We start from the raw sequence: 14,681 nt of genomic DNA, 5'->3' as shown, positions 1-14,681 counted from the left end.
ACTGGATTGACTGGATTGATTTGACTGACCTGACTGATTTGGATTGATCTGACTGGATTTGACTGGATCTGGACTGACTGGACTGACCTGGATCGATTTGACTGATTTGGACTGGATTTGGACTGACCGATTTGGACTGGATCTGACTGATTTGGACTGGATCTGGACTGGATCTGACTGACTGGATCGACTGACCGATTTGGATTGATTGATTGATTTGGACTGGATTTGATTGATCTGGATTGATTGACTGGATCTGGATTGATTTGACTGGATCTGACTGGACTGATCTGACTGATTTGGATTTGGATTTGATTTGGATTGATTTGGACTGGACCTGACTGGATTTGATTGAATTTGACTGGACCTGGACTGGATTTGGATTGATTTGGATTGATTTGGACTGATTTGGATTGATTTGACTGGATTTGGATTGGATTTGGATTGATTTGGATTGGATTTGGATTGGATTTGGATTGATTGGATTGATTTGATTGGATTTGATTGATTTGGATTGATTTGGATTGATTTGGATTGATTTGGATTGATTTGATTGATTTGGATTGATTTGGATTGATTTGGATTGATTTGGATTGATTTGGATTGATTTGGATTGGATTTGGATTGATTTGATTGGATTTGATTGATTTGGATTGATTTGGATTGGATTTGATTGATTTGGATTGATTTGGATTGATTGGATTGGATTTGGATTGTATTTGGATTGGATTTGGATTGGAATTTATTGGATTTGGATTGGATTGGATTTGGATTGTATTTGGATTGGATTTGGATTGGAATTTATTGGATTTGGATTGGATTTGGATTTGGATTGGATTTGGATTGAATTTGGGTTGGATTTGGATGGTATCAGAACCCATATGTTTTTCTATTTGAACAATATGGTTCGCAATGAGTTATGGAAAATCTTGGAAGAGAACAGCTTTCTCAAGAAGGCTGAGAAGGATTATTATTATTATAACCTTTATTAATGAGGTTTTAGCCCTAGGCTAGTTCACCTCAAAAGGCTGAGAAGGACTTGCATGCACTCCGGGTAATCAAAATATGTCAAAGCTGGAAAGATGCTCATCGCATGTTGCAAGAATGCTGGACAGACTCTGAAAGATGCAGTTCGTTTTCGATCCGGCAGGTTATAAAAGGCTGGAAGTGCAGCTATCCAGGTGAGGGATCAGGCACAACACGATTAGGCGAACGTGAGGCGCAACCAAGGATGGAGAGATGTGGTATGTGGTCCAGATAGTTGACGCCTTTTAACCGGAACCTTCGGACCGACCTCGGTACCTAAGAAACAAAGCGTATAGTCGGGGTGCTAGTAGAGTAATCTGGGCCCCCACAATGCGGACGACTTTCCCATACTGGAATGGGAGAATTCGACGGAGGACGTTGGACTCAAACCTTCAAGGAGCGAAGGAACGCAAGAGCACAACAATCAACGCAAAGAAAAGACAAACCAAACCGATGTATCCCACTTTTTGCGGTCGTTTTTCGGTGACATTAACCCAAAGAATAAGTCCCCCTGTTTCTGCGGTCAGGAGCACCTTAACCCGGCAGGACCCAAGTCATATCCAGCTCAATTCCATTAAACAGAAGCAAGCAGTAGCAGATCTCCACGGGACCGAAGAATGAACCCCGCATCTCTTTTCCTCGTCGTAAACAACGTTACTGGAGGTAAAACTTTACTTTCAGTAAACTGTCAAGGGCTACCGGAACAATCTGCACATTCTGGAGTTGCTTACTAGTAGCAGCTTCTCCTGCGTAAGGGGCCTAATATACGCTCCGACATGTTGTACAACTTTGACTCCACCCCCAAGAAATTTGGTTCGGTCGGAGTAAAGTCGGAGACCGTCTGTAGGCAAGTTATACACCTTTTGAACAGTACAACTTGCCCACAGACTGTCTAATTTTACTTCGACCGAACAGGTTTCTTGGAGGTGGAGTCAAAGTTGTACAACATGTTGGAGCGTGTATAGGGCCCCTTACGCAGGAGAAGCTGCTACTAGTAAGCAACTCCAGAATGTGCAGATTGTTCCGGTAGCCCTTGACAGTTTTACCTCCAGTAACGTTGTTTATTGTTTACAGGAGGAAGACAGCGTCTCCTCAACCTCTTTGGATCGCTTCCTTGGAGGACGGTATATATGGGTGAGCAAGGTAGAGACTAATATCCGACATTTCGTCGCGATAGGAGTTCTCCGGCACACACCTTTCGACACCATCCAGTACAGTTATGATCTCTCCGTGATGGGAGTCCACCCCCGTGGAATTTGAATAATCACCGTGATCATGGTCTATTTCCGATGCGGACGTATACCATATGTTGCGTCATGCTGTAGTGGACAGTGCTGCTGGGTTCTCCAAGGTGGAGCGCGAATCCAAAGCTGCCTTCATGCAGCGTATCCGTCGACAAGTGCTAATTTCTCAATTGAACCAGCAGGATAAGAATTGCCTTAATGCAACAACGACGGACCAGCGAATGTCAACAAATTGCAACATAAATTAGCAGCTGGTGGACCAAAGAAGTTACTGCTGGGAGACAGAAACACATACATTCGAGTTTTTTAGAACAATGTTACCTATATTCTTTTTCTTTGGAAAAAACATTTCCTCAATCTGCCGCGCTAGCTTCTGTTCCACGATAAATCACCAGAGCGGAAGGAGAAGTGCCTGCCGTTTTTCGTGAAAGGGGACTCGTCGGACCTTCGCCCTGACCTCCGGAGACTGATTGCCCGGGGCCTAAAGTGCCCCTTTCGACTGTGCGTCGAAGGTGTGAAACTAATGACTGAGGGAAGGTCCCACTTCGACAAGGTGCTGGAGTACCTAAATGCGAAACGGTTCCAGTTTTACACCCACGACGTCCCCGGCAGCAAGCTGCTCAAAGTCGTGCTGCGTGGCCTCGACGACGAACTGTGCGCTTATGAAGTGGGAACCTATAAGCGAAAGGATAATCGTTGGCAGAAATAGAGCACAGGTTCGAAACCTTACTATAATCCAATGTGATGCTCCAACCGATGCTGCCGATCTGCAAGACAAAAAGAACTTCTACAGTCAACTCAATGCCGTCGTAGATAGAATTCCGAAGGGTGATATCAAGATCTGTTTGGGCGACGACGACGCGAAGAGAAGCCAAAGGCCCGATAGAGCGATCGAAAACCCGAGGAGCCAAAGTCTTAGCCCGTCAACGATACGCGGCTCTTGAGAAGAAAGTAAAACGCACATGTCGACGGGACAAGCGAGCGTGGGCAGACTCTCTGGCCGACGAAGGAGAGAGAGAGCCGCCGCAACCGGGGACATTCGCCCCCTCTATGATATCTCACGACGCTTAAGCGGGGCGAAGATGAATGCAACGATGCCTGTGAAAGACGCGAATGATCAGGCATCGTTGCATTCATCTTCGCTGATTATTGACCGACCCAACTGACCAGCTGAAACGCTGGTTCGAGCACTTCGAACAACTTTTTCAACTGCCAGCCAGGCCATCACCACCTCGGCATGATCTGTCTAGGATCCGACGTATAACACGCGTCAATACCGAAGCTCCATCACTGCTAGAGATTCAAACAGCCATCCAAAGCATGAAATCGAATCGGGTCGAGGTAATATCTGGGACACCGCAACTTTTCCGGTCGACTTGATGCAAGGTATCTTAGTGAAGGTGCCCAAAAAGGGTGACCTGACTGTATGCGATAACTGGCGAGGCATTATGTTGCTGTATACCGTTCTCAAAGTTCTGTGCAAAATTATCCTAGCCTGGATTCAGGAGAAGATCGATGCGACTCTCCGGCAGCAGCAAGCCGGATTCCGTGCCGGAAGATCCTGTGTGGACCATATTGTCACGCTCCGCATCATTCTGGAGCAGGTCAACGAATTCCAAGAGTCCCTTTACTTGGTATTCATTGACTACGAAAAAGCTTTCGACCGTCTCAATCACGAGAATATGTGGGGCACTCTGAGACGCAAGGGGGTTCCTGAGAAAATCATCGGCCTCATCGAAGCACAGTACGAAGCCTTTTCGTGTAGAGTGCTGCACAATGGGGTGCTGTCCGACCGGGTCGTAGCTGATGTGAGGCAAGAATGTATTCTATCACCGTTACTGTTCCTCATCGTAATTGATGAGATTCTGGTAGATGCGATTGACCTTGCGGAGCGCTCCTCCTCGGCAGGTTTAGTCATCAACGTCAATAAAACCAAATCGTTCGATGTAAACACCGTGACTCCTTCCAGTTTCACAGTAGCCGTGCAACTAGTGGAGAATGTTGAAAGCTTCCAATATCTTGGTAGCCAAATGGCGTCAGACGGCGGTACCAAGATCGACATAGGCGCACGGATCAAGAAAGCAAGGGCTGCCTTTGCGAGTTTAAGAAATATCTGAAAAAACAGGCAGATAAGTGAACGCACCAAAATACGAATTTTCAACTCTAACGTGAAATCTGTGCTGTTATACGCTAGCGAGACATGGTGTGTATCAGTGGAGAACACTTAACGGCTGCAGGTGCTCATTAACAGATGCCTGCGGTATATAATTCGGGCCTGGTGGCCTCACAACTGGATCTCAAACAACGAGCTCCATCGTCGTTGTCACCAGAGGCCGATAGCAACAGAAATTCGGGATCTGAAGTGGGGCTGGGTCGGCCACACTCTACGTAGGGGCGGAAACGAAATCTGTAAACAAGCATTCGAATATGGAACTCAGCGGGACATCGCAGCAGAGGCAGACTCAGAGGATCATGGCGGCCTCAGTAAAGAAATAAAAGAAGTCAACCGAAATCTAACTTGGCAACAGGTTAAAGCGATGGCCGGGCAACGCTCAGGATGGAGATCTTTCAAGTCGGCCCTTTGCACCACCGGAGGTGTACAGTATCCATAAGTAAGTAAGGGGCCGTACACATATTACGTAAGCACTTATGGGGGGAGGGGGGGTCGGTCAATATCTTACGCTCCATATAATTAAAAAATCTTTTGTATGAAAAAAATCTTACAAGGGGGGAGGGGGGGTCGAAAAACCCAGAAAAAATGCTTACGTAATAAGTGTACGACCCCTAAGTATATGCCGATAGCGTGGTGGTGTGACTAGAGCGCATCCCTATGGTTGTTATTGCTAATATTCTGGGCAATTTCTACAATTTTTATAATTGTTCTGCGATAATTCTTGCGAAAATTGAGTGAGAGATAAAAGTGTTGAAACAAAAAAGGAATTTCGTCTAATAGGCACGATTTTCGTTAACCTTCCAAGACTAGCTACAGAGGAAAGATTGATGGGTGAATTATGTTCCTCACCATAAACAACGAAAACAGATTCTCCCTAGGTCCTAAAAATGCTTGCTTTGGTCTCATCGAAACGAAGAGTTTTGATCAGAACTAGTGCAACTTGCACTTCGATCTCAACAGCTCTCAGATATTGATCAATAATGCCGCCGGTCAAGTCCTTGCAGCCAGTTGGGAAAGGAAGTAAATGTTATTGTGATTATTGTTGCTACTCTCTCCAGCTCCACAATAATCACGGGAAGAAAGCTGTGTTAGTTGGGTAGGGTAATCAGAAGCACAGATCGGGATGAACTATGGAAAGTGATGTGACCTACACACTTCGAAAAAGCCATGTAATTTTAGATGCTTCGAGACCAGCACCCACGAGCACCATTATTGATGCGAAATTGTGAAACTAAGTTCACCATTAATTTAACACCACTGCTTCATTGAAAAAATACTCAGAGGTGCAGCCCAATCGGGTTGTCCGCCACAGTGACGTTGAACTACGTGGGAGTACTGGTAGTTTTCGTGATTGTCTGCTGAGATTGAGTGAGCATTACAAACCACCCAAGTAACACCAAGCATTACAATATTGCACATATATAAATTACAAATCGGCATGCTAAATGCTAATTGCATTAGATCTGTTTTAACGATGTGTTGTTGCATTTATTTATCAACTGTCAGACAACGATACTCTAAATCAGCAGTACGAATGCAGCGATACATTACTGGTGCTTTATTTCAACATGCCAAAGTAATGAACCATTAATTCGGTCTTATAATTGCCCTTTTCCACTTTAAGTCAACTTTTAGGGCTGTGTTTTTTACATGCATATATAGCTTCATGGTTACTTGGGCATGGTGATGTATATAATTTTAAGAACAAAATTTGAAAAGGATGATGAAAATAAAATTTTCAAATAATCAAGGATGAACAACACTCTCAAGCGAACACATATCCAAATTATCAATTGATAAAAACTCGCTAGAGAGTAAAAGTTGTTCTATAATTGTATCTCGATTCGAAGCATTGGTAAATGCTACTTTTGAACTTATTTTCCTTATTCTAATAGATTACTGAGTTGAAAAGCAGGCCAAGTTCCAGTTGGAATGTAGTGCTATGGAAGAAGAAGCTTGCGATGCACTTACGAGTTTGACTGATTCACCAAAACCGATTGCTAAACTGTTAGCAAGTGTTCAGTAGTAAATAATCATACATAAATATTGTAACACACTGGAGTCAGCTTTTACGCGGAGGATATGGGCCGCGTAAATTAAAACAACGTAAAAAACCGCATAAATTCCAAAATATATCTAAATGAATCGCGTTAATCCCAAAATTTTAGTGAAAAAAAATTGCACAAAAAGCTATTTGTGTAAAAAAACGCGTGTACATCAGTGTACATCGGGAATGAAGCGTTGACTCTTCCTTGATCGGATGGTCCAAGAAAATTGAAAATCCATCGAGAAACGGCTGAGATATTAACGATCAAAGTCTATCATATTTTCGTGACGTTTTTCGATTTTTAGCAAACGTAAAGTGTACCCCAATATAGAAAAGACAGACGTAGTTCTACGTCAATAAAACAATAAATTTCCAGACGGGAATTGAACAATGGTGTACTACGTGAGTTCCTCTCACGCTACCTCTCAGCCATCTCAGCTTCTTGGAAGAAGAGAGATCGAAGTAAAACAGATTCTACATTCTACCGTGAATGCTATGTTCACTGCATTTACCCGTCGCGTCGTCTGCTTGAGTGTCGCTTTTGTTGTCATTTCCATAACCCATTGCACCGCTTGCTGTGTTTTGGTTTCAGGGGATGAAGTTCTTTTTCATTAAAACTGTGGTGGTTGGACTGAAACTTTCGTGTGCATCCAAGTTGACTGAAAAATACATCTCAATTCATATTACGTCCTGTGTTATTGTGTCATATAATTCATTTACGTCACATGTAAGATTCATATTTTTTTGGTATGTATGCAATTTATCAGTCAGTAGCCTGCCGTAGAGTGAAGTCGTGGGAACTTCAGTTCCCTTACCTATATACAAACAACAGAGAAGTGTACACACTCAGTTTTTATTTCTGCAGCTCGGCAAAATCCGCACAGACCGTGTGCCCAGCAAAATGAGAAACTGATATCCCGTCAAAAATGAGGTTTGTTAGCTGAGTTTCGGCAAGTTATTTGCTGATTTTCAGCAACTTTGACAGATATCTCGACGAAAAACATGTTTGCTGGGGCTCGGCTGTGCGATACTCGGTAAAAGTTGAACAAATTGCTGAGATCCCGGTAAAAATTTGTGTACACAGTAAAATATTATGAAAATTAGACACGACGGAAATCATAATTGAATGTAAAATTCGGTAGCAGAATGTGTACCAGTTCTTATTTTTCAGTTTCTGTGATGTAAATGTTAAAATCATTAAAATTTCAATCCAGTATATCTTAATTTTACACGATTCTATCAGAAACCTTGACGAGCGAGCACGTGGCTGTCAAAACAAATCAAAACAAACTTTATTGCATTTCATACAAACCGCAGCTGGCATCTGTTTTATTCATATAAGCATCATCCAAAATAGATTTCTTCACATATAAAAACAAAGCAGCCTCTATCGCATTTCATCGCTGTAACTCTTTGTTTCTTGCCTATTCCGACGAGAAATCTGTGTTGCTTTCAGAAAAATCAATCTCCAAAAGTTTCGTTTCGAAAGACATTCCGTATCGTGTAAATTGCTGTGTAAAAGCTGTCGTTTAGTCTGATGGAGAATATTTAAATCACCAGAACGCGTAACCTGTTCTATCTGGAGCGACTCACTTTCAAGTAGTGGAAATACTCGAGTGGCTAACGAGGTAGGGTCTCATTCTGCAGAGCGAAGTTCGATTCCCCATGTTGGCGCTATTTTATGTTCAAATAAAAATATGAACAAATAAATCACAGCACGTGTAAATTTAATATAACTTTATGTTGCTGAACAGGAGGTCAATTTGTTACATCTACTTCAACGGAAATTTACAGGTTTCATTCAAACTGTGTAATGTGTATGATTCTCTTACTGCCGCTAACCGCAAGTCAGACTTATCTGTATATGGGCACCATATACATATAAGTCTGACTTGCGGTTAGCGGCAGCTCACCGATAATATAAATAAAACAAAAAACAAATAAAAAACTATTTGTTGAAGTGTTTTATAATTGATTCATTCCACTACTAAAAATACTAGCCGCTGACGATATAAAAATAAAACAAGTAAGAAAGACTTGTCCCAACCAAGATCAATACAAACAGGTGTTGCAGTGTTTGCATGTTGCAGCCATCTTGAATTTTTATATGCACAGTTAAAAATTATGAAAATTACAGGCTATGAAAATATTTGAAACCATATTTTTGCATTTAATAGCCTTTAATTTTACATCCAACTTTTTCTTGTACGCAATATTTAATGCAAGCTCCATAGTAATAACGACCTGTAATTTTGAAATGTGATGGAAAATTGAGTCGAATCGAATGGAGCCTTTTTGTTACATCATATATGCTGTAACATTTTTATACTGTGTGGAATAGCCACCAAGTTTGTTTATGTTTTGTACATTTTTCACCCACGCTCTCTAGTCTCTCCCATCTACTGTCGAAGTGAGTGAACCCTGATATAAGAACCCTGGTCCCAACCAAATTCGTTTGTTTTACTTTAATATTATCTGCCCAACTAGAATTAGTTAGTCAGTCCCACTCTAGTCAGCGCCTCTAGAGGCAGAATCGCATAACAAGTGTAGTGGACGATGGATTTATCGAGAGTGTTATGTCTGTTTGTCTGTAGTAGAAGCGATAGCCTTCGAGCACCGCTGAAATTAACAAAAATTATAATCGATAATTATTGGATTCTTTCTTTCATACATCCAATAAACGTTTCTTTTATCAACATCTGAAACATCAACAACTTAAATGAAAACCTAATTTCTGCTAAAGGTAAACGGATAACCCATAGTAATGGAGTAACCACCTGTAAAATGTAACGTTTTTCCGGATATATCACATAATAGATTGGAAATGGGGATACAAATCGCTACCGATCGGGAATTTCAATTCCATCCACGTACTTCTCGTTACCAATCTAAATAAAATGTGTGTCGGTATTTCAATTGAATTGGCTTTCCATTTTTCTTCCATCCTTCTTACGGGCGGTCGGACAACAGAGCAGCACCCGGTAGGGAATACAAATCAATAAAAGATAAGTGGAATCGTTTTGGTCCTACAATTTGTTTCATCTCTCTATGGTACACGGCAAAATATAGCAGAGTACATACTTGCTCGAAAATATGGCCCTATAATATTTTCTTTTCATATTATGAGATCATTTATAACACATCCACATACAAATATGGTATGGAATGTTGCTGCTCAGAGGAAAATATGGGCCAAAAATTGCACTTATTCATTGTTAATACCCTCCGCAATCAGAGGCTCCCCCATTCAGCGAGGGCAGCGGTTCCTAACCTACGAACACATCAAAATACATCCAACAATTTGAAGCAACACACCACCAGCTGACTGGAAACCTCTGCCCTCGGGCAATTGCGACAATTGTGTTTTATCGTGTCGCGTCGACGGTCATTTCGAGTGCATCAACACTGTCTACCCGCGCTGAAACGGAAACCGCTAATGCAATCACTTTGCCCTGTACTAACCTGTCGTCTATGTCCAACGTCGGAAGCGGCGGCAACGGTAGGTCCATCCCGGCGGCCACCGACGGAATCGGATGGTCACCCAGTTCCGGCATCGGCGGCGGTACCGGTTCCAGTTCCTCCATGTCATCATCCAAATCTTCCGGATCCTCGGGAATGATTGCGGTTCCGGAGTGGCTGGTGCCGCAAGCCGACATCACCGTCACGTCCGGTATGCTGGCGGTGGTGCTGCTCGCAGTGATTGGGGCCAGGGCGCTCGGGGTGGTAACGGTACCGACCGGCGTTTGGCAACTGTGGGGAGCCCCACCGGAGGCTTGCGTTACGACGTCCTCGATGTCCGAGTCGATGCCCTGGGCGAAATCCATGTAGAATGAGTCGCGCGAATCGCTCGACCCGCGGCGCAGCTTCAACGATAGATCCGGCGAACTATCCATTTTGTTCGGGTTTGGTTTGGCTTTTGATTTACTATTCCGTGGGGCAAGAAGTTAGAGCACTTTCACTGGACTGGAATCTTATCTAGAGAGGTTGGAGGAATGAGAAACACTTGTAGATCCGGTGATTAAAACGTGTTGCAATTGAAAATAATAATAGATTCATATCGCTCGTTAGATACATAGATGTTGTTTTCAAACCATTATTTTTCATGAAATGGAAGCTCTTCATAATATTTTTTTTTATTAGATCGGCGTTTTACTATTTTGTAACAAAATTAATTTGCCCCAAACGACATTTGAAATTCAAACTAATTTATCGTTCGCATATTCCAATCAGAAAAGTGCTGCATCATTAAACACGAGTCATGGTATCTCTGTGAATTTTATAAAAAATCAGTATCCATAGGTAAAACGGCTTTGTAGTATATTTCTGAGTATCATTCAATTCAATATTCAATATTAATCATTTCGATCCTATAAAATTCGGCTAGATGACTTCCACCTTATTCGAACAAATGTCTTTCCGCCGAATGACTTTCGGTCAAACAACGGGAAGAACTGTTTTCCCGGAAGGTTTCGGCCGAAAACTATTTGGACGAAGACCGCAATGCCGAAACTTGTTTGGCAGAATATGCCATTTAGCCGAACAAACCATTAGGCCAAAACCATTCCCTGTGTCGCATCGGACCGAGTCAGACGCATTTAGTTTGGATCTCTCACGCGAACTCGATCAAGTGCTTTTTTACGTTGCCAAATAAACGGCACCGAAGTTTCGCAAGGTGAATTCCTGGCGACCAGAAGGAAGCGGGCTGTAATTGGTAAATTACCAACCGGTAATCATTACAGCGCCGTGAATATCAGCATTCGGACAGAGCATCATCCATCCCCGTACGACGACGTTCGTAGGCACCTACAAAGGCAGAAACAAAACGGCTAAGTACCTATTCGCTTTGTATTGTTTGCATGCGGTGGAGTTGGGTACACTTTTTCTCGATAGAAAGAATCGGACAGTGCAGAAAGAGTGGGCATTAGCCTGGTCCAAAAAATATTTTTTCTTAAATAAATTTATTTAAGTTTTTTCTTTGATACATGGACGAAGTGAGTGGAGGCGAAACGCCTCCCAAAGACAATGTCGTTCGCACGCGATTTTACCAGGCCACATCACCTGGTCCCTGGGTTGTTTACTTTCGGCAGAAAGTGAAAAGTATTGATTTTTAGGAATCAAACGTGACTTGACGCGTCGTTTTCCGAAAACTGATTTTCATCAGATCAATCGGAACAAACTACGTGTAACCGCAGCTACATTCCAGGATGCAAATGCTATCGCAAAAGACCAGAACTATAATGTGGAATATTTGGTTTATGTCCCCTCGCGGGAGGTTGAGATTGAAGGCGTAATTAACGCAGCGAGCCTGACTTGCAAGGATGTACTTGCAGGAAAAGGCCGTTTAAAGAATGCCCTGCAATCTACCGTGGATATTCTGGACTGCAAGGAATTGCATTCAGCAGCCATGGTAGATGGTAAAAAGTATATTCGAAGTCAGGTTCGCTACGAGTAACGTTTGCCGGTTCGATACTCCCAAAATATGTAGATATCGAAAATATGTTGTTTCCGGTGCGTCTTTTTGTACCCAGAGTTTTCAATTGTACCAACTGCAAACAGTTGGGGCACACTGCCGAGTTTTGCGACAACAAGCCCCGTTGTGGCAAATGTTTTGAAAAGCATAGGGAGAAGTCCTGCCAACAACAAGTTACAAAGTGCGCTTATTGTGGCATGGACCCTCCCCATGGTTTGCAAGAATGCCCGGTGTACAAAAAGCGCACCCAAAAAGTTAAGCGTTCGTTAGTACAGCGCTCTAAGCAGTCGTATGCAGAAATGGTGAAGTCGCAAGACACATCCGCAACTGCCAACGCAACGGCTGCTATTTCAGCTGCCGTTCAAGTAAGTGATTTTTATGATGTCATTTCCATAGACGAATCGGACTCTGACGTAGCCGATATGGATGATTCTGCGGAGGTACATGTACCCGAAAAGAGGAAGAAACTGTCTTCCCCGGGATTGCGCCGTAAGAAAACAAAAATCATCCCTAGAAACTTGCATAAATCTGATGGTAATGGGGGATTATTCAAAATTCCGAAGCAGCCTGTCTATACTGCTCCTTTTGACCCATGTTGCAGTAAGACATTCCCGCCATTGCCTAAAACTGATGTTACAAAGAAACATCAGTCAAGGAATATCTCTGAGCAGAAAACTGCTACTCGCACTTCCAAGAAAAGAATCTCGTCCAAGCGAGGATTGATATCCTTTAAGGACCTTGTGGATCGTATTTTGAACTTATTCAATATTCCGAATTCATTGAGGCCAATCATTGACCTCTTTATTCCAACAGTTGAAAGTTATCTGAAGCAATTGACTGTTTCATGGCCCTTCTTGCAGGACTTGTATCTTTCGATGGATAATACGGCCATACAAGATACAATCACTGTGCTGCAGTGGAACTGTCACAGTCTGAAACATAAATTGGACGTGTTTAAGTTTTTAATTCGCAACTCCGATTGCGATATATTTGCACTCTGTGAAACATGGCTTTCTTCTGAAGATGAAATCAACTTCCACGATTTTAACATTATTCGCCAAGATCGGAATGATCATTATGGTGGCGTTCTTTTGGGAATCAAAAATGTCACACTTTCTACAGAATTCCCATTCCGACTGTTAATGGTTTAGAGATCGTCGCTTGCCAAGTAAATGTAAAGAATAAAGACCTTTGCATAGCTTCAGTGTATATTCCCCAAATGCCTCACTTAATCGTCGGCATCTTTGGAGCGCAGTCTCTCTTTTATCATCCCCAGTTTTAATACTGGGTGATATGAATGCACATGGTATTGCATGGGGCGAAACTAGAGACGATAACAGAGCGCCTATTTTCTATGATTTGTGCGACGATTTCAACTTGAATATTTTGAACACAGGCGAAGTAACTCGAATAGGACCTCAAGGTCAGGAAAGTCGAATAGATCTGTCTTTATGCTCTAATTCACTATCATTAGATTGCACGTGGAAGGTAATCCAAGATCCCCATGGTAGTGACCACATGCCGATAGTCACCACAATCAAAAGCGGCTATCAACGATCAGTGCCAGTTAATGTTCCTTTCGACCTCACGAAAAACATTGACTGGCAAAAATTTGCATCGGCGGTAAAAAATGGTATTGAATCAACTGATATTCTTCCTCCACTGGATGAGTATCGATTCCTTACCGAATTGATTCATAAAAGCGCACTAGAAGCTCAGAAACGACGCGTTCCAAGTACATCTGTCATAAGAAGACCAGCCACTCCTGGATGGGATGATGAATGTACTAAGTTGTATTCCGAGAAATCTGATGCCTTCAAGGCTTTCCGTAAACACGGAAGGTCAGAGCTTTTTGAAGAGTATTTGAGGCTCGAAAGAAAACTCAAAAATCTTCTCAAGGCAAAAAAACGTAGCTACTGGCGACGTTTTGTCGAGGGACTATCACGAGAAACCTCAATGACAACACTTTGGAAAACGGCTCGCAACATGCGGAACCGCATTTCCACCAATGAGAGTGAAGAATACTCCAATCGATGGATATTCAACTTCGCAAAAAAGGTCTGCCTAGATTCCGTACCAGCAGAACCGCTATTTCGAGAATCAGTCACTGATCCCGGTTCATTGGGTGGACCATTCACAATGCTGGAACTTTCTATGTCTCTTCTTTCATCGAATAACTCTGCTCCGGGATGCGATAACATCAAATTCAATCTTCTTAAAACCTCCCAGATATCGCAAAAAGACGATTACTTGACCTGTACAACTGTTTCATGGAGTACAACATTGTGCCACCTGAATGGCGACAGGTCAAAGTAATAGCTATTCAAAAGCCTGGGAAACCAGCGTCTAATCACAATTCATACCGACCGATTGCCATCAGGTATCAGGTATCAGGTATCAGAACGTCGGCTCAGGAGGCACGTTCCCCTCAATTTGGGAGATTTGTGCCATCGCCTTCACTGGCCTTTCTCATCATTTACCTGACGGAAAAGTAAGTGAAAAGAGGAAAGGAAGAGGAAGTGAAGTTGGAAAGGAGAATGGAACCATTTATAGGAAAGCCAATTATGTAGACTCACACGCATTCAGCTAGGGACTAAAGAGTGGTGTCACAAAATCACAGAGGATGTAACAATTGACGAACGTCAAAGACGAAACACAGAGTGCACTGTGAAAAACGCATAATGCGAATCCATATAGGTAACATACACAAAGTACATTGTA

The 14,681-nt window shown here is 42.6% G+C and overlaps 1 protein-coding gene across 5 annotated transcripts in view; it reads right to left on the bottom strand.

Moving 5' to 3' along the window:
- LOC134205856 (proton channel OtopLc) overlaps positions 1 to 14,681 on the bottom strand; it is a 171,233-nt gene that overhangs the window by 62,131 nt on the left and 94,421 nt on the right. For 4 of the 5 annotated variants that reach the window (XM_062681502.1, XM_062681501.1, XM_062681504.1 and 1 more), the window contains one exon: positions 9,953 to 10,465. In XM_062681502.1, coding sequence (XP_062537486.1) covers positions 9,953 to 10,383 — 431 coding nt within the window. In that variant the 5' untranslated portion in view covers positions 10,384 to 10,465. Of the gene's footprint in view, positions 1 to 9,952; positions 10,493 to 14,681 lie in introns of all 5 variants that reach the window. The other variant, XM_062681499.1, reaches the window with a different exon arrangement.

This window comes from Armigeres subalbatus, chromosome 1 (genome assembly GCF_024139115.2).
Source record: "Armigeres subalbatus isolate Guangzhou_Male chromosome 1, GZ_Asu_2, whole genome shotgun sequence".
Taxonomy (NCBI): domain Eukaryota; kingdom Metazoa; phylum Arthropoda; class Insecta; order Diptera; family Culicidae; genus Armigeres; species Armigeres subalbatus.
Note: the sequence above shows the minus strand (reverse complement) of the source record. Positions and strands in the feature narration are given on the sequence as shown.